This window comes from Scyliorhinus torazame, chromosome 21, assembly GCF_047496885.1.
Source record: "Scyliorhinus torazame isolate Kashiwa2021f chromosome 21, sScyTor2.1, whole genome shotgun sequence".
Classification (NCBI taxonomy): Eukaryota; Metazoa; Chordata; class Chondrichthyes; order Carcharhiniformes; family Scyliorhinidae; genus Scyliorhinus; species Scyliorhinus torazame.
In genome coordinates this window covers 1,647,018-1,667,518 of record NC_092727.1, presented here as the reverse complement: position 1 = coordinate 1,667,518, position 20,501 = coordinate 1,647,018, and the positions used below count along the sequence as shown (strand labels likewise).

The 20,501-nt window shown below is 47.0% G+C and overlaps 1 protein-coding gene across 1 annotated transcript; it reads right to left on the bottom strand.

Moving 5' to 3' along the window:
- Nucleotides 1-1,776: 1,776 nt before the first annotated feature.
- On the bottom strand, nt 1,777-13,815 carry LOC140398095 (uncharacterized). Its single transcript, XM_072486331.1, has 4 exons — nt 13,758-13,815; nt 13,113-13,208; nt 8,333-8,459; nt 1,777-2,833 (listed from the first exon to the last, which is right to left on the bottom strand). Exons 2-4 carry the CDS (start codon nt 13,186-13,188, stop codon nt 1,927-1,929), a joined length of 1,110 nt encoding a protein of 369 aa, XP_072342432.1. The 5' UTR covers nt 13,189-13,208; nt 13,758-13,815; the 3' UTR covers nt 1,777-1,926.
- Nucleotides 13,816-20,501: the final 6,686 nt, after the last annotated feature.

Below are 20,501 nucleotides of genomic sequence, written 5' to 3'. Positions count from 1 at the left end.
CCCTCTGTCCTCGGTGGCAGGGCTCAGACGGGAAAAATTAACGTCTTCCCAAAGTTTTTGTTTTTGTTTCAGTGTCAGTGCATTTTTGTTCCGAAGTGCTTCTTTGTTACGGTTAATAAAATGATATCTTCCTTTATTTGGGTGGGAAAGACCCATGGGTTGGTCGGACGTTTCTGCAGAGGGAGAGGCAGTTGGGAGACTAGTGCTACCTAATTTGTTATTTTATTATTGGGCTGCAAACATTGAAAAAGTACGGGGGGGGGGGGGGGGGGGGGGGGGGGTTTAAGATCCGGGTTACATATTGGGCAGATGGAGACGAGTTCTTGCAGACGGACTATTTTGAGGGCCTTGGTTACTGCTCCTCTTCCGTTTCCCCGGAAACTTTACTTTGAGTCCGGTGATGTTGGCCACTCTGAGGATTTGGAAGCAGTTCAGGCAACATTTAAAGCTGGCCTCCATGTCGATATTCGCTCCAATCTGCAGGAATAACCTTTGTGTTGGTGCGTTTGGACTCGTCATTCGGGCCATGGGGGAGCGAGGGGCTGGAGAGGTTTGGGGACATGTTTATACAGGGGAAGTTCGCCAGTTTTGAAGAGTTGTATGAATTCCAACTCTCAAAGACGAATGTATTTAGGTTTTTTCAGATCTGCGACTCCTTGCTCAAGGTGATTCCTTCCTTTTCCCCGGACCGTCCCCCGCTCTTTTAGATCAGGTCCTTTTTCTGAGAGAGTTGAGGGAGGGGAAGATTTTGGACATTTATGGCCGGATCATGTCGATGGAGCAGGTGACATTGGATGAGGTGAAGAGGAAATGGGAGGGGGAACCTGGCCCAGTTTTTGATGGGGGGGTGTGGAGTGAGGGTCTCCACAGGGTCAACTCCACCTCCTCATGTGCTCGGCTCAGCCTGATTCAGTCCATGTTGGTGCACAGGGCACATTTAACCAGGGCACGGATGAGTGGGTTCTTCCCGGGGGTGGAGGACAGGTGTGAGCGATGTTCTGGGAGGCTGGAGAACCACATGTTCTGGTCATGTCCTAAACCTGTTAATTTCTGGGTCTTCTTCAGCACCATGTCAGGGGTTCTTGGGATTGAACTGGAGCCTTGTCCGCTAGTGGTTATTTTCGGAGTCAGACTCACCGGTGCCTTAGACGGGGGTGAAGGCGGGTGTCCTCGCCATCGCCTCATTAATAGCCGGAGGCGAGTTCTGCTGGAGTGGAGGTCTCCTGTTCTGCCCAGTGCCACGTCCTGCTTGGGTGACCTCATGGAGTTTTTATACTTGGAGAAGGTCAAGTACAGCTCAAGGGGATCGTAGAAGGATTCTACTCGAGATGGCAGCCATTCATTTCCTATTTCAGGGTGTTAGTCATCGTGAGATGTTAGAGGGAGGTTTTGGTTATGTTTTGTTTTGTTTTTGGTGATGTGGGGTTGGGAGGATGGTTAGGTTTGGAGTTCTATCTGTTATAGGATGTGGTTTTACTTTATTTTATTTAAAATAATATTCCAATTAAGGGGCAATTTAGCGAGGCCAATCCACCTACCCTGCACATCTTTGGGTTGTGGGGGTGAGACCCACACAGACACGGGGAGAATGTGCAAACTCCACACGGACAGTGACCCGGGGCCGGGATCCAACCTGGATTCTTGGTGCCGTGAGGCAGCAGTGCTAACCACTGCGTCACCGAGCCCCCCGGGTTTTACTTTGTTATAATGAAAAATTATCTGAATACAAATATTTTACAAAAATATTTCACAAAGAAAAGAAAAAAAAATCGAAAATTCCTAAGTCATTTAAAGATTTATTGTCCGTCTTTTCCAGTCAACACTGAATCAATTATTTAAACACATTGACATTTCTAATCAAACAGCTCGCTGCATTCCAAAAATCTCCTCACTCCAGATACAAATGTGACTGTTTCCATTTCTCAATCAGTCCTCCAAGTTCTGATGGAACTTGTCCCACAAATCAGTAAGTTGCAGGTGAAGATCTTGGTGAACATCTGTATATTGGCCAAGTTTCGCTTGCATTTCCTCCATATTCTGGCTGATTATTTGATTGAGCTGTTCAGGGTAGGGAGCCATATTCTGCTGGAACTCTGCAACTCTCTGGTTAATGTTGCTGTTAAGATCATCAATGTATGGGGCCAGATTTTGAGTCATGCTTCCAATATTCTTGTTGAAATTTGCTTTCAGTTCTGTGACATAAGGGACCAAACCTTGCTTCAGAACTTCCAAATTCTCATTAACCTTTGCTTGTAGCTCCTCAGCGTAAGGCACAACCCTCTGGGTCATTTCACCAATCTGTTGATTCATCTTGACCTGGACATCATTGGCAAATGGAGCCAGGCTATTGCGGAGCTCCTCAACCTTCTCATCAAATTTACTGCGGAATTCCTCAGCATTTATAGTCACCTTCTGCCTGAGATTGTCCACATTTTCATTGATCTCCTGCTGAAGTACTTCAGTGTATGGAGCAAGAACATCCCTTAGATTCTCTGCATTCTCTTTCAGTTTGTCCTGAAGCACTTTGGTGTAAGGAATCACAGTCTGGCGGAGTTCCTCAGCATTATTCCTCAGCTGCTGACCAAGTTCCTCAGTGTAAGGTGTCAGCTTCTGATGGAATTCTTTGAGGTTCCTGCTGAGCCTCTGCTGTACCCCATCAGCAAAAGGAGAAAGTTTTGTCCTCAGTATGTGCAGCTCCTCCCTGATCCTCTGTTGAAGATTCTCAGTGTCGACTTTCATCTTCAAATGAAGCTCGTCTGTGAGGGGAGCCAGTTTCTGGCGAAGATTCTCAGCGTAGCCATTTACAGTCTCCAGGTTATCCTTTAAAGAATGACTGAAAAAGAAAACATTAATTTTTTACCCACATTATAAAATATGATCCTGTTTATTTACAGAGGTAATGTTGTCCCAGTATAATTCTCAGACAAATGTTGCACAGGCATGAGACAAGGAAAGCAGGTGCAGTTTGAGAAAGAAATGAGAAGCCGACATTAAATTATAGCTTGTGTTTCGGAGAATGGAGCCCCAATATCCTTCACTCCTTCCCTTCCTGTTACAACTGAGGAGAAACAGTGTGTGGGGTGGGGGGGCACCAGGTAAGATTGATCAATTGGCCTCCTTTTCTCCATTAGATACAGTGGTTCTGTGAGGAGGTTTAGACTGGGTGGTAAAAGTCTACAAGTAACAGGGGGACTGGGAAGTGCATCAATCTTTAAAATGACTGATGATTCTGAAAGTGTATCTGGGATCTCAGGGCTGAGTAATGAGGATATAAAAGTAAATGAGGATGTTAAAGTGACACAAACCATTGACGAGAGCTCAGTGAGACTATTGGACATGGAGTTTGTCTTTAATTGTGAATCAGCAGCATTTTATAACACCCTTGATTGCTTTGTCCAGTCACCAGTACCAATGCCTTTCCTCTGTTGTGCCTCATTCAACATCCTCCTGCATTGAAACTAACCTATATTGCTGCCTCATACCTTCCCATTGCTGTAGTTATATTTAATCGTGCTTGGAGCAGTGTTTATAACTTATACTTAATTGAATGTACACCTATTCTTGTGTGTACATCAGGTACAGACCAGACCTGGATCAGAGCTACACATATTGTCACTGAGCAACACAGAATCTGATTATCACTGAAAAAAGAGACCCATTGAAGTTTTTCATCGGGCACTCATCAGGACATTTGCAAGAATATCAAACGTAAAGGGAACAACAATTTATAGTTCAAGAGAAGAGAGTGCTGTTTGGTTGGCAAGTGGACTGTGATTGGTTACGGTGTTGCCATTGATAATGCACCAGTTAACTGATGACTGACAGTTAACTGCCAAGCTTTGTTCAAATTCAAACAATGCAGGTGAGTCTGATCAAGGCATGTCTCTGGGGAGTGAACCAAAAAATGGCTTTCTTCCTTGGATTATGAATGGAATATTCATCCTTTACAAGGATGATTATATCAACAAAATGCAAGTCATTCTTAACAGCAAGTCCAAATTTGTATCCATTGGATCTGCTGCTCAGCCTTGCCTGAAAGCAAGCTAAATAAAACACTTGTGTAAGAGGCATGGGCTGCCGAGTGATATATATGACACGGCTAATCCTCATGACTCACTGCGTCCACATACGTATGGGTAGTCCAAGACACAAAAATGTTATATCTCCTTGCGTCCTATCTGGTTCTGAACAACTAGAATTGGCCAAATGGTAGAGTGAATTGTTACATCCAATTTTGAGAAGGTTTCCACTTACAAACAGGGTGAAGGATTCCTCCACATTGTGAAGACTGTACAGAACTTGCATATCGATAGCAAAGCTCTGTCCATGTGCTCATTCCACATTGCTAACCTATCACTAATCTTCCTCTTCAGGAAGGCACAGATATTTCTCTAATTCCACCATCATTGTGTCAATCAGTTATGAACTTGTCAACCCACACAGTTGAGTTCAGTTTTAACAATACCATATGGGGCTGGATTCTCCGTCCCGCCGTGCCAGATTTCTGACTCAGCACGCCGTCGGGTTTCTCCGTTTTGCCGGCCGGTCAATGGGGCAGCCCCACGCTGTCGGGAAACCCCCGGGCTGTCGGCAAAACGGAGCATCCCGCCGGCAGAGAATCCCGCCCCATTTTTGTCCACACAGTTTGTGTTCTGTGGGATCTTCTCAGCCCAGATCTTACAATCATCATTGTTGAGTTCCGTGAAAAATGCTTCTTCGATCGAATGGCACTAACCCCCTACCCCTTCTGTATTTACGATATGTGGATGATTCATTTTGCTATATTTAAATCTATAGCAGTGGGTAAGAATTTCCTTACTTGTTTTAATGGGCTCCGTCCATTAAATTCACCTTTGATATTGAGCAGTCAAATCAACTCCGGTTCTTTGATATACTAATTGAGAAATCTGACAGGCTGTTCTCTCTCTCTCTCTGCATCTCTCTCTCTCTGCATCTCCCTCTCTCTCGTACTCAGTCTCTCTCTCTTTCTCTGTCTCTCTCTCTCCTGCTCTCTCTTTATCTATTTCTCTCTCACTCTCTCTCTCTAGCTCTCTCTGTCTCTCTCTCTCACTCTCTGTTTCTCTCTCACTCTTTGTCTCTCTCCCTCTCTCACTCTCTCTCTGTCTCTCTCTCTCTCTCACGCTCTCTGTTTATTTCTCTTTCACTCGCTCTCTCTCTCTGTCTCTCTCTCTCACACACTCTCTCTCTGCCTGTCTGTCTCTGTCTCTGTCTCTCTGTCTCTCTCTCTGTCTCTCTCTCTGTCCCTCTCTCACACTCTCTCTCTCTCTATCTAGCTATTTCTCTCTGTTTCTTCCTCTCTGTCTCACTCTCTCTGTCTTTCTCTCTCTCTCTGTTTCTCTCTCTCTCACACTCTCCCACGCTCTCTCTCTATCTATTTCTCTCTCTCTCTCTCTCTCACGCTCTCTATCTATTTCTCTCACTCGCTCTCGCTCTCTGTCTCTGTCTCTCTCTCTCTCACGCTCTCTCTCGCTGCCTGTCTGTGTCTCTCTCTCTCTGTCTCTCCCTCCCTGTCTCTCTCACGCTCTCTCTCTCTCATGCGCTCTCTCTCACGCTCTCTCTCTATCTATTTCTCTCTCTCTCTGTCTCTCTCTCTCTGTCTCTCTCTCTCTCACGCTCTCTCTCACCCTCTATCTCTCTCTCTGTCTCCCACTCTGGCTGTTCCCCCAGTACAGTTAAGTCCAAAGGATACAGGCTGAAATGGTTCTGGCTGGCACCTGTTTAACCATCCCCTTCATGCTCAGGGTGGGCTAACCTACTGTCAGACCATAAGATGTGGGGGCAGAATAATAATAATATTATAATAATAAGTAGGCCACTCGGCCATCAAGTCTGTTCCTCCATTCAATGAGATCTTGGCTGATATAATCCTCAACTCCACTTTCCTGCCTTGTCCCCATAACCCTTGATTCCCTTATTGATTATCGAGGAGGTCACTAAGATGATTGATGCAGGTAGGGCAGTAGATGTTGTCTATATGGACTTCAGTAAGGCCTTTGACAAGGTCCCTCATGGTAGACTAGTACAAAAGGTGAAGTCACACGGGATCAGGGGTGAACTGGCAAGGTGGATACAGAACTGGCTAGGCCATAGAAGGCAGAGGGTAGCAATGGAGGGATGCTTTTCTAATTGGAGGGCTGTGACCAGTGGTGTTCCACAGGGATCAGTGCTGGGACCTTTGCTCTTTGTAGTATATATAAATGATTTGGAGGAAAATGTAACTGGTCTGATTAGTAAGTTTGCAGACGACACAAAGGTTGGTGGAATTGCGGATAGCGATGAGGACTGTCTGAGGATACAGCAGGATTTAGATTGTCTGGAGACTTGGGCGGAGAGATGGCAGATGGAGTTTAACCTGGACAAATGTGAGGTAATGCATTTTGGAAGGGCTAATGCAGGTAGGGAATATACAGTGAATGGTAGAACCCTCAAGAGTATTGAAAGTCAAAGAGATCTAGGAGTACAGGTCCACAGATCACTGAAAGGGGCTACACAGGTGGAGAAGGTAGTCAAGAAGGCATACGGCATGCTTGCCTTCATTGGCCGGGGCATTGAGTATAAGAATTGGCAAGTCATGTTGCAGCTGTATAGAACCTTAGTTAGGCCACACTTGGAGTATAGTGTTCAATTCTGGTCGCCACACTACCAGAAGGATGTGGAGGCTTTAGAGAGGGTGCAGAAGAGATTTACCAGAATGTTGCCTGGTATGGAGGGCATAAGCTATGAGGAGCGATTGAATAAACTCGGTTTGTTCTCACTGGAACGAAGGAGGTTGAGGGGCGACCTGATAGAGGTATACAAAATTATGAGGGGCATAGACAGAGTGGATAGTCAGAGGCTTTTCCCCAGGGTAGAGGGGTCAATTACTAGGGGGCATAGGTTTAAGGTGAGAGGGGCAAAGTTTAGAGTAGATGTACGAGGCAAGTTTTTTACGCAGAGGGTAGTGGGTGCCTGGAACTCACTACCGGAGGAGGTAGTGGAGGCAGGGACGATAGGGACATTTAAGGGGCATCTTGACAAATATATGAATAGGATGGGAATAGAAGGATACGGACCCAGGAAGTGTAGAAGATTGTAGTTTAGTCGGGCAGTATGGTCGGCACGGGCTTGGAGGGCCGAAGGGCCTGTTCCTGTGCTGTACATTTCTTTGTTCTTTGTTCTTTGATTAGAAATCTGTCTATCTCAGCCTTGAACATACTTAACGACCCAGCCTCTATAGCTCTGTGGTAAAGAATTCCGAAGATCATAACCCTCTGAGAGAAGAAATTCTTCCTCGTCTCTGTCTGAAATGGGTGACCCCTCACTCTGAGATGATGCCCTCTGGTCCCAGACTCTCCCACAAGGGGAACGCTCGCTCAGCATCGACCCTGTCAAACCCCCGGAGAATCCAGAATGTCTCAATAAGGTCGCCTCTCATTCTTCTAAATTCCAGTGAATCTTGCTCTCGTCTGCTGAAACTATTCAATATTCCAGGGTCATGTGGCCATTGTTGGCAGGACCAGCATTCATTGCCCATCCCTAATTTCCCTTTAGAAGGTGGGGGTGAGCTGCCTTCTTGAACCGCTGCAGTCTCTGGGGTGTAGGTACACCCACTGTTCTGTTGGAGGAATTCCAGGATTTTAACCCAGTGACAGTGAAGGAACGGCCGATATATTTCCAAGTCAGGGTGGTGAGTGACTCGGAGGGGAACCTCCAGGTGGTGGGGTTCCCAGGTATCTGCTGCCCGTAACCTTCTAGATGGTAGTGGCCGTGGGTTTGGAAGGTCTCCAATATTAGATGTGATTCTGCAATTGGATAACATTTGCTAAATAATCCTGAGTGTACTAATAATTACGCTGACAACCAATTTAAGATTGTCAGTCAGGCTCGCAGTGTGGCACAGTTGCATGTGCTGTGTATTAATACACAGGGCTTTGTTCTTTTCAGACAGAAGGAACATTGTGATGCACGATCAATTTCACAGAGACGAGAGTAGGATGTAATCGAGGCTTTATTACACTGAGAAGTGGCTGCTGTATGGGGAGCACACATATTTATACTCCGCCTACTGGAGTTTTGAGATTTGCTGTGAACCTGATGCATTACCGTGTGGGTAATGGTCTTTGTTTCAATCTTTTCCTGATTGGTTATAAAACAGAGAACAGAGGCAGGAAAACCCACTTTAATCTCTCGTTCTGTTGTTATGTACCAGTCAAAGTGTTTATATTGGGCTGTCCTTTCTAGTTATATCCTTGATCTGTACTGATAGTAACCCCCCCCCCCCCACCAACCCCCCCCCCCCCCCCCCCCCCCCCACTCCCCACCCTCTACTCACTGGAGTTGTTGGCTGATTTCCGAGCCTTGGATTTGATCAATGCTATCCTTAGCATCATTGGTCAATTGACTGATGTAATCCCAGAAGGCATCTTGAACCTGACCTTCATTGACCTCAGCCTGGGAACCTGGGCAAGAAACAGATAATCAGAACATTCAATGAATCCACTGTTCATCCATAAACAGGAAGCTTGTGATGATCCATCAGCGATTCCACCATGTCCTGTTCGTGAATAAAAGAATAAATTCACTACTTCTCGAATCATAGAATCCTGCAGCACAGAAAAGGCCCTTCAGGCGATCGCGTCTGTGCTGGCCAAATAATAATAATAATCTTTATTGTCACAAGTAGGCTTACATTAACACTGCAATGAAGTTACTGTGAAAAGCCCCTAGTCGCCACATTCCGGCTCCTGTTCGGGTACACAGAGGGAGAATTCAGAATGTCCAAATTACCTAACAGCACATCTTTGGACTGTGGGAGGAAACCGGAGCACCCGGAGGAAACCCACGTAGACACGGGGAGAACGCGCAGACTCCGCACAGACAGTGACCCAAGCGGGAATCGAGCCTGGGACCCTGATGCTGTGGAGCAACAGTGCTAACCACTGTGCTACCGTGCCTCCCACACAGAAAAAGCAACCACTGAACCATTCTAATCCCATTTCCCAGCCCCTGGCCCAGAGCCGTGTCTGCCCTGGCATCGCAGGCGCACATCTAAATACTTCTTCAATGTTCTGAGGGTCTCTGCCTCCACCCCCCTTTCCGGCAGCGAGTTCCAGACTCCCACCCCCCTCTGAGTGAAAAGGATTCTCCTCACACCCCCTCTAAACCTCCTGCCCCTTACCTTAAATTTATGCCCCCAATCCCTCTACCAAGGGGAAATGTTTCTTCCTGCCTACTCCATCTGTACCCCTCATAATTGTATACATCTCAATCCTGTCCCCCCTCAGTCTCCTCTGCTCCGAGAAAAACAACCCCAGCCTATTCAATCTCTCTTCATAACTAACACTCTCCACAATTCAGTTAGAATTGGCATTACTGATGGAAAAGGACAGAGATAAATCAGGCGTAAAGGTTTTAAATTGGGGAAAGGCTAATTTTACAAAAATGAGACGTGATTTGGGTGAGGTGGGGTGGGCACGACTGCGGAAGGGTAACTCGAGGGTAAACCAGTGGGAAGTACTGATAAGTGAGATCCTGAGGGCACATAGCAGACATGTCCCCTCCAGGAGTAAGAATGCTGCCAAATCCAGAGGCCTACAGCTGTGTAGAGAAATACAGGAGAAAACAAAAACTTATGATAGTCACAAAAACTCAACACTTCAGACAGCCTGGGGGAGGACAGAAAGTACAGGGATCAAGTAAAACGGGAAATAAGGAAATCAAAAATGGCATGAAGAAATATTAGCAAATAAAATTAAGGAAAACCCAAAGATATTTTACCAGAATATAAAGAGCAAAAGGATAGTTAGGGAAAGAGTGGGACCTACCAGAGATGAAGAGGGGAACTTGTGTGAAGGTGCAGAGGATATGGGGAAGGGTTTTAAACATATTTTTGGTCTCCGATTTCACAAAGGAAAGGGGTGATGCAGATACAATAACCCAAGAGGAGCAGTGTGAAATATTGTTGGAAATAATCATAACGAGAGAGGGAGTGTTGGGCGGCACAGTGCAAAGTGGGTAGCACAGTGGTTAGCACTGCTGCCTCACAGCGCCAGGGTCCCGGGTTCAATTCCGGGCTCGGGTGACTGTCTGTGTGGAGTTTGCACATCCTCCCCGTGTCTGCGTGGGTTTCCTCCGGGTGCTCCGGTTTCCTTCCACAGTCCAAAGATGTGCAGGTTAGGTGGATTGACCATGATAAATTGCCCTTAGTGTCCAAAGGTTAGGTGGTGTTACGGGGTTACAGGGATAGGGCTGAGGCTTGGGCCTAGATAGGTGTTCTTTAAGAGGGACTGAACAGCCTCGATGGGCCAAATGGCTTCCTTCTGCACTGTAGGTATTCTACGATTCTATTCTATTCTATGATTGGAGGTATTAGAGGAGTTGGAATCCTTGAAAGTGGATGCCGCCAGGGCTGGATAGATTTTTTCTCGGATGTTGAAGGAGCACATGGTGAATAGCACATGCTCTGAGGATTACTTTCCAATCCTCACTAGGCACAGGGGAGGAAGGCAAATGTGGTTCTGTTGTTTAAAAAGGGTACGAAGGAAATACCAAACAATTATAAGCCAGTTAGTCTTTCTTCGGTATGGGCAAATATTTAGAATCAATCCTAAGAAATCAGATTAACTGTCACTTAGAGAGGCAAGGACTAGTCAGGGATCGTCAGCATGACTTTGTTAAGGGAAGGTCATGCCTTACAAATTTGATTGAATTCTTTGAGGAAGTGACAAGGAGGATCAATGAGGGTAGTGCAGTGGATGTTGTGTATATGGATTTTAGTAAGGCATTTGACAAGATCCCATGTGGCAGACTGGTCAAAAAGTCAAAGTTCATGGGATACATAGAAATATAGAAACATAGAAAATAGGTGCAGGATTAGGCCATTCGACCCTTCGAGCCTGCACCACTGTTCAATATGATCATGGCTGATCATGCAAATTCAGTATCCCACTCCCGCTTTCTCTCCATACCCCTTGATCCCTTTAGCCGCAAGGGCCACGTCCAGCTCCCTCTTGAATATATCCAGTGAACCGGCCCCAACAGCTTTCTGTGGGAGAGAATTCCACAAGATCACACCTCTCGGAGAGAAGAAGTTCTTCCTCATCAGTCCTGAAAGGCTGACCCCTTATTCTTAGGCTGCGACCCCTAGTTCTGGACGTCCCCAACATCGGGAACATTCTTCCCGCATCCAGCCTGTCCAGTCCCATCAGGATTTTAGATGTTTCTATGAGATCCCCTCTCATTCTTCTAAACTCCAGTGAGTACAAGCCCAGTCGATCCAGTCTTTCTTCATCTGTCAGTCCTGCCGTCCCGGGAATTAGTCTGGTGAACCTTCGCTGGACACCCTCAACAGCAAGAATGTCCTTCCTCAAACTAGGAGACCAGAACTGCCACAATACTCCAGCATTTTCCAACCACCGGTGTCACCACCGAAGTCAGCCTAAACCCCCCCCCCCCCCACCCCGGGGCAAGAACACCAGAGGTGATCCTCTCCCTGGACGCAGAAAAGGCCTTCGCCAGAATCAAATGGAAATACCTGCTTGAGGTACTGGAATGGTTTGGGCTAGGAGCAGGATTCACCACCTGGGTGAACAACGCTCCCAAGGCGAGGGTTCGAACTAACACCACCAGCTCTGAATACTTCCAGCAACAAAGAGGCGCAGGGCAGGGATGCCCATTGTCCCCGCTCCTGTTCGCGCTAGCAATCGAACCCCTGCGGTAGCCTTATGGGGTTTGAAAGACTGGAATGGCGTCCAAAGAGGAGACAGAGAGCACAGAGTTTTACTCTATGCAGATGACCTGCTCCTATATGTCTCAAAGCCACAGGAGGGACTGAAAGCAATCATGTGGATCCTAAAAGACATCGGAACCTTCTCAGGTTACAAACCCAACCTGGGCAAAAGCGAGGCATTCCCAGTGAACCCAAAATGGGGAGGGAGAGAGCTGGAGGCACTCCTGTTCAAAATAACCCCAAAATAGATTCCGATACTTGGGGATCCAAATAGCCAGAGACTGGACACAGATCCACAAGTGGAACCTGACCCGCCTGGTGGAGGAAGTCAAAAAGGACCTTCAGAGGTGGAGCTCACTCCCACTCTCCCTGGCAGGGAGAGTGCAGACGATCAAAATTAACGTACTGCCGAGGTTCCTCTTCCTGTTTAGGCCCATACCGGTCTCCATCCCCAAGGCCTTCTTCCAGAACCTAGATAGCTTGGACAAAAAGGAAGGGGTCTCTGTGGGAGAATATATGGACTGCTACTGGAAATGGCCGCCCGAACACCACTGAACAAGACCAGATGGAAATGGGGGGATGAACTGGGGACAGAAGTGTGTTGAGGTCTCTGGAGCGAAGCACTGAGCAGGGCCAACTCCACCTCCTCCTGTGCAAGGCTCAGCCTCATGCAGTTTAAAGTGGTGCACAGAGCACACCTGACCAGAACCCGAATGAGCAGGTTCTTCCCGGAGGTGGAGGACAAATGTGAACGGTGCCATGGAGGCCCGGCCAACCACACCCACAAGTTCTGGGCTTGCCCCAGACTTATCGGGTTCCGGACAGCCTTCTCCGAGGCAATGTTCAAGGTTGTGGGGGTGAGGGTGAAGCCATGCCCAAATGTGGCAATCTTCGGGGTAACAGAGCTACACATGGGAAAGAGGGACACGCCGAACTAGGCAGCAACAAATTGTAAATAAAGAAACTTAAGACAAAAGTCTTTTTACACTGTACAATAAATGAAAACAAACAAAAATGTACATCATTTTGAAAATGCCAATAAAAAGATTTTTTTTAAAAAAAGTATCGCACACACACCCTCCCGACAATATCACACCCCACACCCGACAATATCACACCCCACACCCGACAATATCACACCCCACACCCGACAATATCACACCCCACACCCGACAATATCACACACCCCCGACAATATCACACACACCCGACAACATCACAGACGCACACCCGACAATATCACACCCCACACCCGACAATATCACACCCCACACCCGACAATATCACACACCCCCGACAATATCACCACACACACCCGACAACATCACAGACGCACACCCGACAATATCACACACACACCTAAGAATATAGCAAGCACAGGTACCTGACAATAAGTTAGCAGCTAGAAGCACAAGGATTGCTCTGGGAAACATGGCGGATTTCTTAAACAAGGTGCACATTAAACACGATTTCTGTTTTTCTGTGGAGAGACAAATTCAGAGTTATTTGGAGGGTTAAATCATTAAAAGCATCAGTTACATATTCCTGAGGGACCAATTGAAAAAACCTGTTCATTAATTTAAAAATTATTCTGAGTGTTATTTTTTTTTAAAATTTAGAGTACCCAATTCATTTTTTCCAATTAAGGGGCAATTTATCATGGCCAATCCACTTTGCTTGCACATTTTGGGTTGTGGGGGCAAAACCCACGCAAACACGGGGAGAATGTGCAAATTCCACACAGACACTGACCAGAGCTGGGATCGAACCTGGGACCTCGGCGCCGTGAGGCTGCAGGGCTAACCACTGCGCCACTGTGCTGCACTATTCTGAGAGTTATTAACTCCTTCTGAATGCTGCACAATTACAGATCTGACTGTGACTATTAGTCGGTATTCTCAATATCACCTGCCTGTTTAACTGTTTAGCGCAGTATTAACTTGCTTAGAGGTACCTACTAAACCACTCCCAGGTCAGCATATAAGCCCTGGGCTGCAACATTGAGATTACAGACCAGTGTTTCTCTCACCTGCTTCTCCTCTGCCCCTCCTGAGGTTCAGTGTTCCAATGCCACAGGCCCTCTCTCTATATAAGGAAACCTTATCAGTTGATAAGGAGCTGTTCTCACTGCTGTATTCATGGACTTTCCCTGATCCCAGGAAAACGTGGAGCTTCCAACAAGTCTGTCACTGTGAGCGGTGATGTATTTCCTCCATTTGCTTCCAACTCCACTCAGAGTACAAACTCCAACTCAGACACATTTCACAGAATAAAGGCCAAAGTTTGAGAACCTCTGTAATGTCTTTAACATTCTATGGACTTATTATAAAGGATTTTATAGAGTAACTGAGGAGAAACTGTTTCAAACAGCAAGATGATTGGTAACCAGAGTGAAAGAGATTTAAAATAATTGGCAAAATACCAGAATGGGCAGCACGGTAGCACAGTGTTTAGCACAGTTGCTTCACAGCTCCAGGGTCCCAGGTTCGATTCCCGCTTGGGTCACTGTCTGTGTGGAGTCTGCACATTCACCCCGTGTCTGTGTGGGTTTCCTCCGGGTGCTCCGGGTTCCTCCCACAGTCCAAAGACGTGCTGGTTAGGTGGATTGGCAATGATAAATTGCCCTTAGTGACCAAAAAGGTTAAGTGGGGGTTACTGGGTTACGGGGATAGGTTAGAAAAGTGGGCTTGAGTGGGGTGCTCTTTGTAAGGGCCGGTGCAGACTCGATGGGCCGAATGGCCTCCTTCTTCACTGTAGACTCTATGACGAGAATGTTTTGTTGGGAGTTGTTGTGACCTGGGACACACTGTCTGAAAGGATGGCAGAAGCAGATTCAACAGGAACGTTTGAAAGGAAATTGGAGAAATATTTGCAGAGGAAATTTGCAGGTTTATGGGGTAAGAGCTGTGGAGAAGGTGAGGGGTGTACGATTAGTTCAATGTACTTTTCAAACAACTCACACAGGCGCAATGGGCAAAATGGCCTCATTCTGTGCTTTAAGAATCTATAATTCCAGCCCCTCACAATGTAAAGTGCTCCCACTCTGTCCGATTAAACAACACATGTTGTAGCATCTCCGTTTGTTCAGTTTGCCCTCAGACACTGTGAGGTACCGAGGAAGGATTCTTCCTGCATGTTTTTTGCTACATTCAGCAAGTCCTTCATTGTTAGCTAAAAAGCACTTTTCTGTGTCCAGAGGAGACATAGGGTGCTATAGAAATGCAGGTTTCCTAAGTGCAATCTGTTTAGAGTTTTCACTGTGCTGGATGCTGATGAAGACTGGAGCAGGTGCATGCTGGGGTGAACATCAGACCATAAGACATAGGAGCAGAATTAGGCCACTCGGCCCATCGAGTCTGCTCCGCCGTTCAATCATGGCTGATATTTTCTCATTCCCATTCTCCTGCCTTCTCCCCATAACCCCTGATCCCCTTATTAATCAAGAGCCTATCTATCTCTGTCTTAAAGACACTCAGTGATTTGGCCTCCACAGCGTTCTGCGGCAAAGAGTTTCAAAGATTCACCACCCTCTGGCTGAAGAAATTCCTCCTCATCTCTGTTTTAAAGCATCGTCCCTTTACTCTGAGATGGTGTCCTCTGATTCTAGATTTTCCTATAAGTGGAAACACCCTCTCTACGTCCACTCTATCCCGGCCTCGCAGTATTCTGTAAGTTTCAATAAGATCCCCCCTCATCCTTCTAAACTCCAACGAGTACAGACCCAGAGTCCTCAACCGTTCCTCATACGACAAGCTCTTCATTCCAGGGATCATTCTTGTGAACCTCCTCTGGACCCTTTCCAAGGCCAGCACATCCTTCCTTAGATACGGGGCCCAAAACTGCTCACAATACTCCAAATGGGGTCTGACCAGAGCCTTATGCAGCCTCAGAAGTACATCCCTGGTCTTGTATTCTAGCCCTCTCGACATGAATGCTAACATTGCATTTGCCTTCTTAACTGCCGACTGAACCTGCACGTTAACCTTAAGAGAATCGTGAACAAGGACTCCCAAGTCCCTTTTTGCTTCTGATTTCCTAAGCATTTCCCCATTTAGAAAATAGTCTATGCCTCCGTTTCTCCTTCCAAAGTGCATAACCTCACACTTTTCCACCTTGTATTTCATCTGCCACTTCTTTGCCCACTCTCCTGGCCTGTCCAAGTCCTTCTGCAGCCCGCCTGCTTCCTCAATACATATGGTCTATTTGCTTGTATTAAATATAAAAATGAACTTTCTCATTCCTGAGGCGGAGTGGTTTGAGAAGGAACTATCTTTTGTGGGAATTCGGCCTGCAGCAGTTGGTCAAGTAGAGAGGACATCATACCACACACCCAGCTATTCAACCTATTTTTCAGATACCGTGTTGTTGTCCATTGTCAGCTTGTTGAAGTGGGTTTTCCAGTGCAGATGCACCTGTAAAAAAGTATTTTTAAAAGCACAATATACTGTATATTGCTAGCAATGAAATGTTTGTGAGGCAGCATGGGACTTAGCTAACTAACTTGACCACATTCCTTGTAAGGACCATCTCACACAGACACACACACAGACAAGGCACATTCAGCAGAAATGTCCCTAATAGCAGCCCCTGATCAGATGCTCTGTGGAATGCTGGTAATAGTACCAGCCTCTAATGAGATGAAGATAAAAAGTCCATGTTAGCAGAAGGAAAGTCGATAAGTGATTCTGGAAGACATCATGAGACTATGAGTAACCCCTAGTTGTAGAATCATAGAATTTACAGTGCGGAAGGAGACCATTCGGCCCATTGAGTCTGCACCGGCCCTTGGAAAGAGCATCGTACTTAAGCCCACACCTCCACCCTATCCCCATAACCCGACCTAACCTTTTGGACACTAGGGGGCAATTTAGCGTGGCCAATCCACCTAACCTGCACATCTTTGGACTGTGGGAGGAAACCCACGTAGACACGGGGAGAACGTGCAGACACGGGGAGAACGTGCAGACACGGGGAGAACGTGCAGACACGGGGAGAACGTGCAGACGCAGGGAGAACGTGCAGACTCCGCACAGACAGTGACCTGAGGCCGGAATTACAGTGGCCTCTGTAATTACTCTGTATTACATTCTATATAAGATCAATATCTCAGGGTGATATCTGTTCTTTTCATGAACTCAGACCCCTGACATTAGGGAGCGGCTCGGTAAGGTGCCTGGGCTGTCTGCGTTTGACCAAAATTGGATCCAATACCTGACCAGAGCGGTCTCCAAAACGTCAATCACCATCTGGGAATTGAGATCTCACCAGCCAATAAAAGGTGATTAATACACACTGTCGCTGGACTTTGTCATTTCACAGTGTGCATGTGAACTTTAACCTTGTTGGTTAAGTAGATATCCACATGTGAAGTCCATTTAGCCGAATTGTGTGTCAGCTCCTTTGACCTGAGCTTCGTGTTGCTGCTGGGTTCATGTGGCCATCGCCTCAGCTGTGATTGGCTGAAGCGGTTTCTCCTCGTCTCAGTCTTACAGTTCCTGTCCCTTATTCTCAGGCTGTGTCCACTGGTTCTGGACAGACCGGCCACGGGAATCACCCTATTCACGCCAACCCATCAAGTCTGCACCGCCCCTCTGAAAGAGCCCCCTAGCTAGGCCCACGCCCCCACCTGACCCTGTCCTGTAAGAGGTTTGTAAGTTTGAATGAGATCATCTCTCATTCTTCTAAACTCTAGAGAATGCAAGCCCAGCTTTCGCAAATCTCTCCTCATGAAAACAGTCCCGCCATCTCGTGGATTAGCCCGAGTGAACCTCCATTGCACTCCATCTATGGCAAGTATATCCACCTTAATAAAGAATCAGAACTGTACACTCACGATCCACAGATATTACAATGCTGAGATGTTGGGATCTTTGCTGCATCAATTGACGAATGTGAATAACTTTGCTCATTGGTAATTTTTCTGTGAACAGAGACTAGGATAACAAATAAAAATACTCTGTGATTCGCTGTGCATTTCACAACTTCAGGATATCCCAAAACAATTTCTATCCAACAAAGTAGTTTATTGAAAAATCACTGTTTCAATGTAGCCATCAATTTGTGCTCTGTAAATTTGGATAGTAAATGTCGCCACAGTCCCAGGTGACCATAGGCGGCTTTCCCCTTTGAGGGGGTGAGCTGACTGGTGGTGGTTTAACCTGAGGGTCACCACACCCTCAGGTGAGGGGCAAGGTAGGACAAGTGATTAGCACTGTGGCTTCACAGCTCCAGGGTCCCAGGTTCGATTCCGGCTTGGGTCACTGTCTGTGCGGAGTCTGCACGTTCTCCCCGTGTCTGCGTGGGTTTCCTCCGGATGCTCCGGTTTCCTCCCACAGTCCAAAGACGTGCAGGTTAGGTGGATTGGCCGTGATAACTTTCCCTTAGTGACCAAAAAAGGTTGGGAGGGGTTATTGGGTTACGGGGATAGAGTGGAAGCGTGGGCTGAAGTGGGTCGGTGCAGACTCGATGGGCCGAATGGCCTCCTTCTGCTCTGTATGTTCGATGTTCTAAGGTTGAGAAGGCGGGGCTTCATGGATAACCTCAGTTGGTACAGGAATCGAACTTGTGCCTCTGGCCTCGCTCTGCAGCACGAACCAGCTGCCCAGCTGACCGAGTTGCACTCAGCTAGCAATAGAATACTGACTGTAACTGCTGCTTAAGGGGTGCCAAGCCTGTACCCCAGTGCACTCTAAATAGGATTGCATCTGAAAGGTAAGATTCAGGGTTGCTTGTGAGTTCTGAGCCTTGTGGCACGTTTGGTTATTAGGCACTGGTTCTCTGGGTGAATATTAATACAGTATCATGGTGTGCACGGAGTTCGAATCAGGCTAAAACTCTCGTAATCTGAGCCAAAATGTGCTTGAGCTCAGGGGCGCTTCCCCCAGCAACACTCTCACGCTCTGATAACTGTCTGCCTTTTATAAAGCCTGTCTGAACTCCCAGTGTTATAATCAGGAGACAGGGCTCCATTTGGGATGCCAGGAACTTAGCCAGTAGGTTAACATCTGTGTTAAGGAGTGAAATGGTGTCGGTATGATCCACACTCTCCTGGGTCCTCACCCTCTTTAAGGAACACCGAGATTGTAGCTTGGGTAAGGGTCGGGGGCAGCGACCCCTTAGACAGCGAATCATGAAACATATCCAATAGTAGAGGTGTGAGCTGCTTTGAGACTCTCCCCACATTCATACAAGGTGCCCCTGGAATACCATAATTTATATTCATAGAAGGTAACTCGAATTGAATCATAGAATCATAGAATTTACTGGCAGAAGGAGGCCATTCGGCCCATCGAGTCTGCACTGGCCCTTGGAAAGAGCACCCTTCTTAAGCCCACTCTTCCACCCTATCCACGTAACCCGAGATAACCTTATGGACACTAAGGGCAATTTATCATGGCCAATCCACCTAACCGGCACATCTTTGGACTGTGGGAGGGAAGTGGAGCACCCGGAGGAAACCCACGCAGACACTGGGAGAACGTGCAGACTCCATACAGTCACCTGAGGCTGGAATTGAACCCGGGACCCTGGAGCGGTGAAGCAGCAGTGCTAACCACTGTGCCACCGTGCTGTCCTCTGTGCATCAGTAGATCCGGGATGGGGCAATTGAATATGGAGTCCAGCAGTCTTTGTCCTTCTGCTCTCTCCATTTCCATGAGAAAATTTATAGTGGATAATCTCCCCTCCTTATGACGGCCTTTCGGGTTTCCGAGAGTGTTGAAGGAGATCGACTCTGTTTTGTTGAGGTTGATAAAGTTTGCTATGGCAGCAGACAAATATTTACAAAATTTATCAACAGATAAAGTGATGTCTAGTCTCCTGGCTGAGCGATCGAGAGGATCAAAATCAAAGCAAAGATCAACAAAATGAGGGGCATGATCCACGATGACAATTGCCGAGTATTCAGCTGCCTTTATTCAGAATATAAACTTATCAAACCTGTATTCGAAGCTGCCTACTTGTGACAATAAGCGGTTTTCATTTCAACAGCTCCCACCGTGTCTCGAAGCCGTCCGCTGACCCCTTCAACTCAAATTTGATCTTTTCCACCGGAGAAAGTTATACAGGTCCCCCAGTCAGGCCGTCACCCCCGGCAGCGTATCCCACCTCCAATCAGCAAGATCCTTCGCCGGGCAATCAGAGAGGTGAAGGCCACAACATCAGCCGCCTTCTCCTCCAGCAGCTCCGGCATTCCCAATACCCCAAAAATCGCCACCATTGGGTCCAGCCTGACCTCCAACCCCACAACAAAGAACAAAGAACAAAGAATAAAGAAATGTACAGCACAGGAACAGGCCCTTCGGCCCTCCAAGCCCGTGCCGACCATGCTGCCCGACTAAACTACAATCTTCTACACTTCCTGGGTCCGTATCCCTCTATTTCTATTCATGTATTTGTCAAGATGCCCCTTAAATGTCCCTATCGTCCCTGCTTCCACCACCTCCTCTGGTAGCGAGTTCCAGGCACTCACTACCCTCTGTGTAAAAAACTTGCCTCGTACCTCTACTCTAAACCTTGCCCCTCTCACCTTAAACCTATGCCCCCTAGTAATTGACCCCTCTACCCTGGGGAAAAGCCTCTGACTATCCACTCTGTCTATGCCCCTCATAATTTTGTAGACCTCTATCAGGTCTCCCCTCAACCTCCTTCGTTCCAGTGAGAACAAACCGAGTTTATTCAACCGCTCCTCATAGCTAATGCCCTCCATACCAGGCAACATTCTGGTAAATCTCTTCTGCACCCTCTCTAAAGCCTCCACATCCTTCTGGTAGTG

Excerpts from the sequence above, each read along its gene's own strand:
- LOC140398095 (XM_072486331.1), bottom strand. The coding sequence starts at position 13,188 with ATGTGCACCTTGTTTAAGAAATCCGCCATGTTTCCCAGAGCAATCCTT. Across the intron at positions 8,460-13,112 it reads AGCTGCTAACTTATTGTCAG|GTTCCCAGGCTGAGGTCAAT; the intron begins GTACCTGTGCTT and ends TTTCTTGCCCAG. Across the intron at positions 2,834-8,332 it reads GAAATCAGCCAACAACTCCA|TCATTCTTTAAAGGATAACC; the intron begins GTGAGTAGAGGG and ends TTTCTTTTTCAG.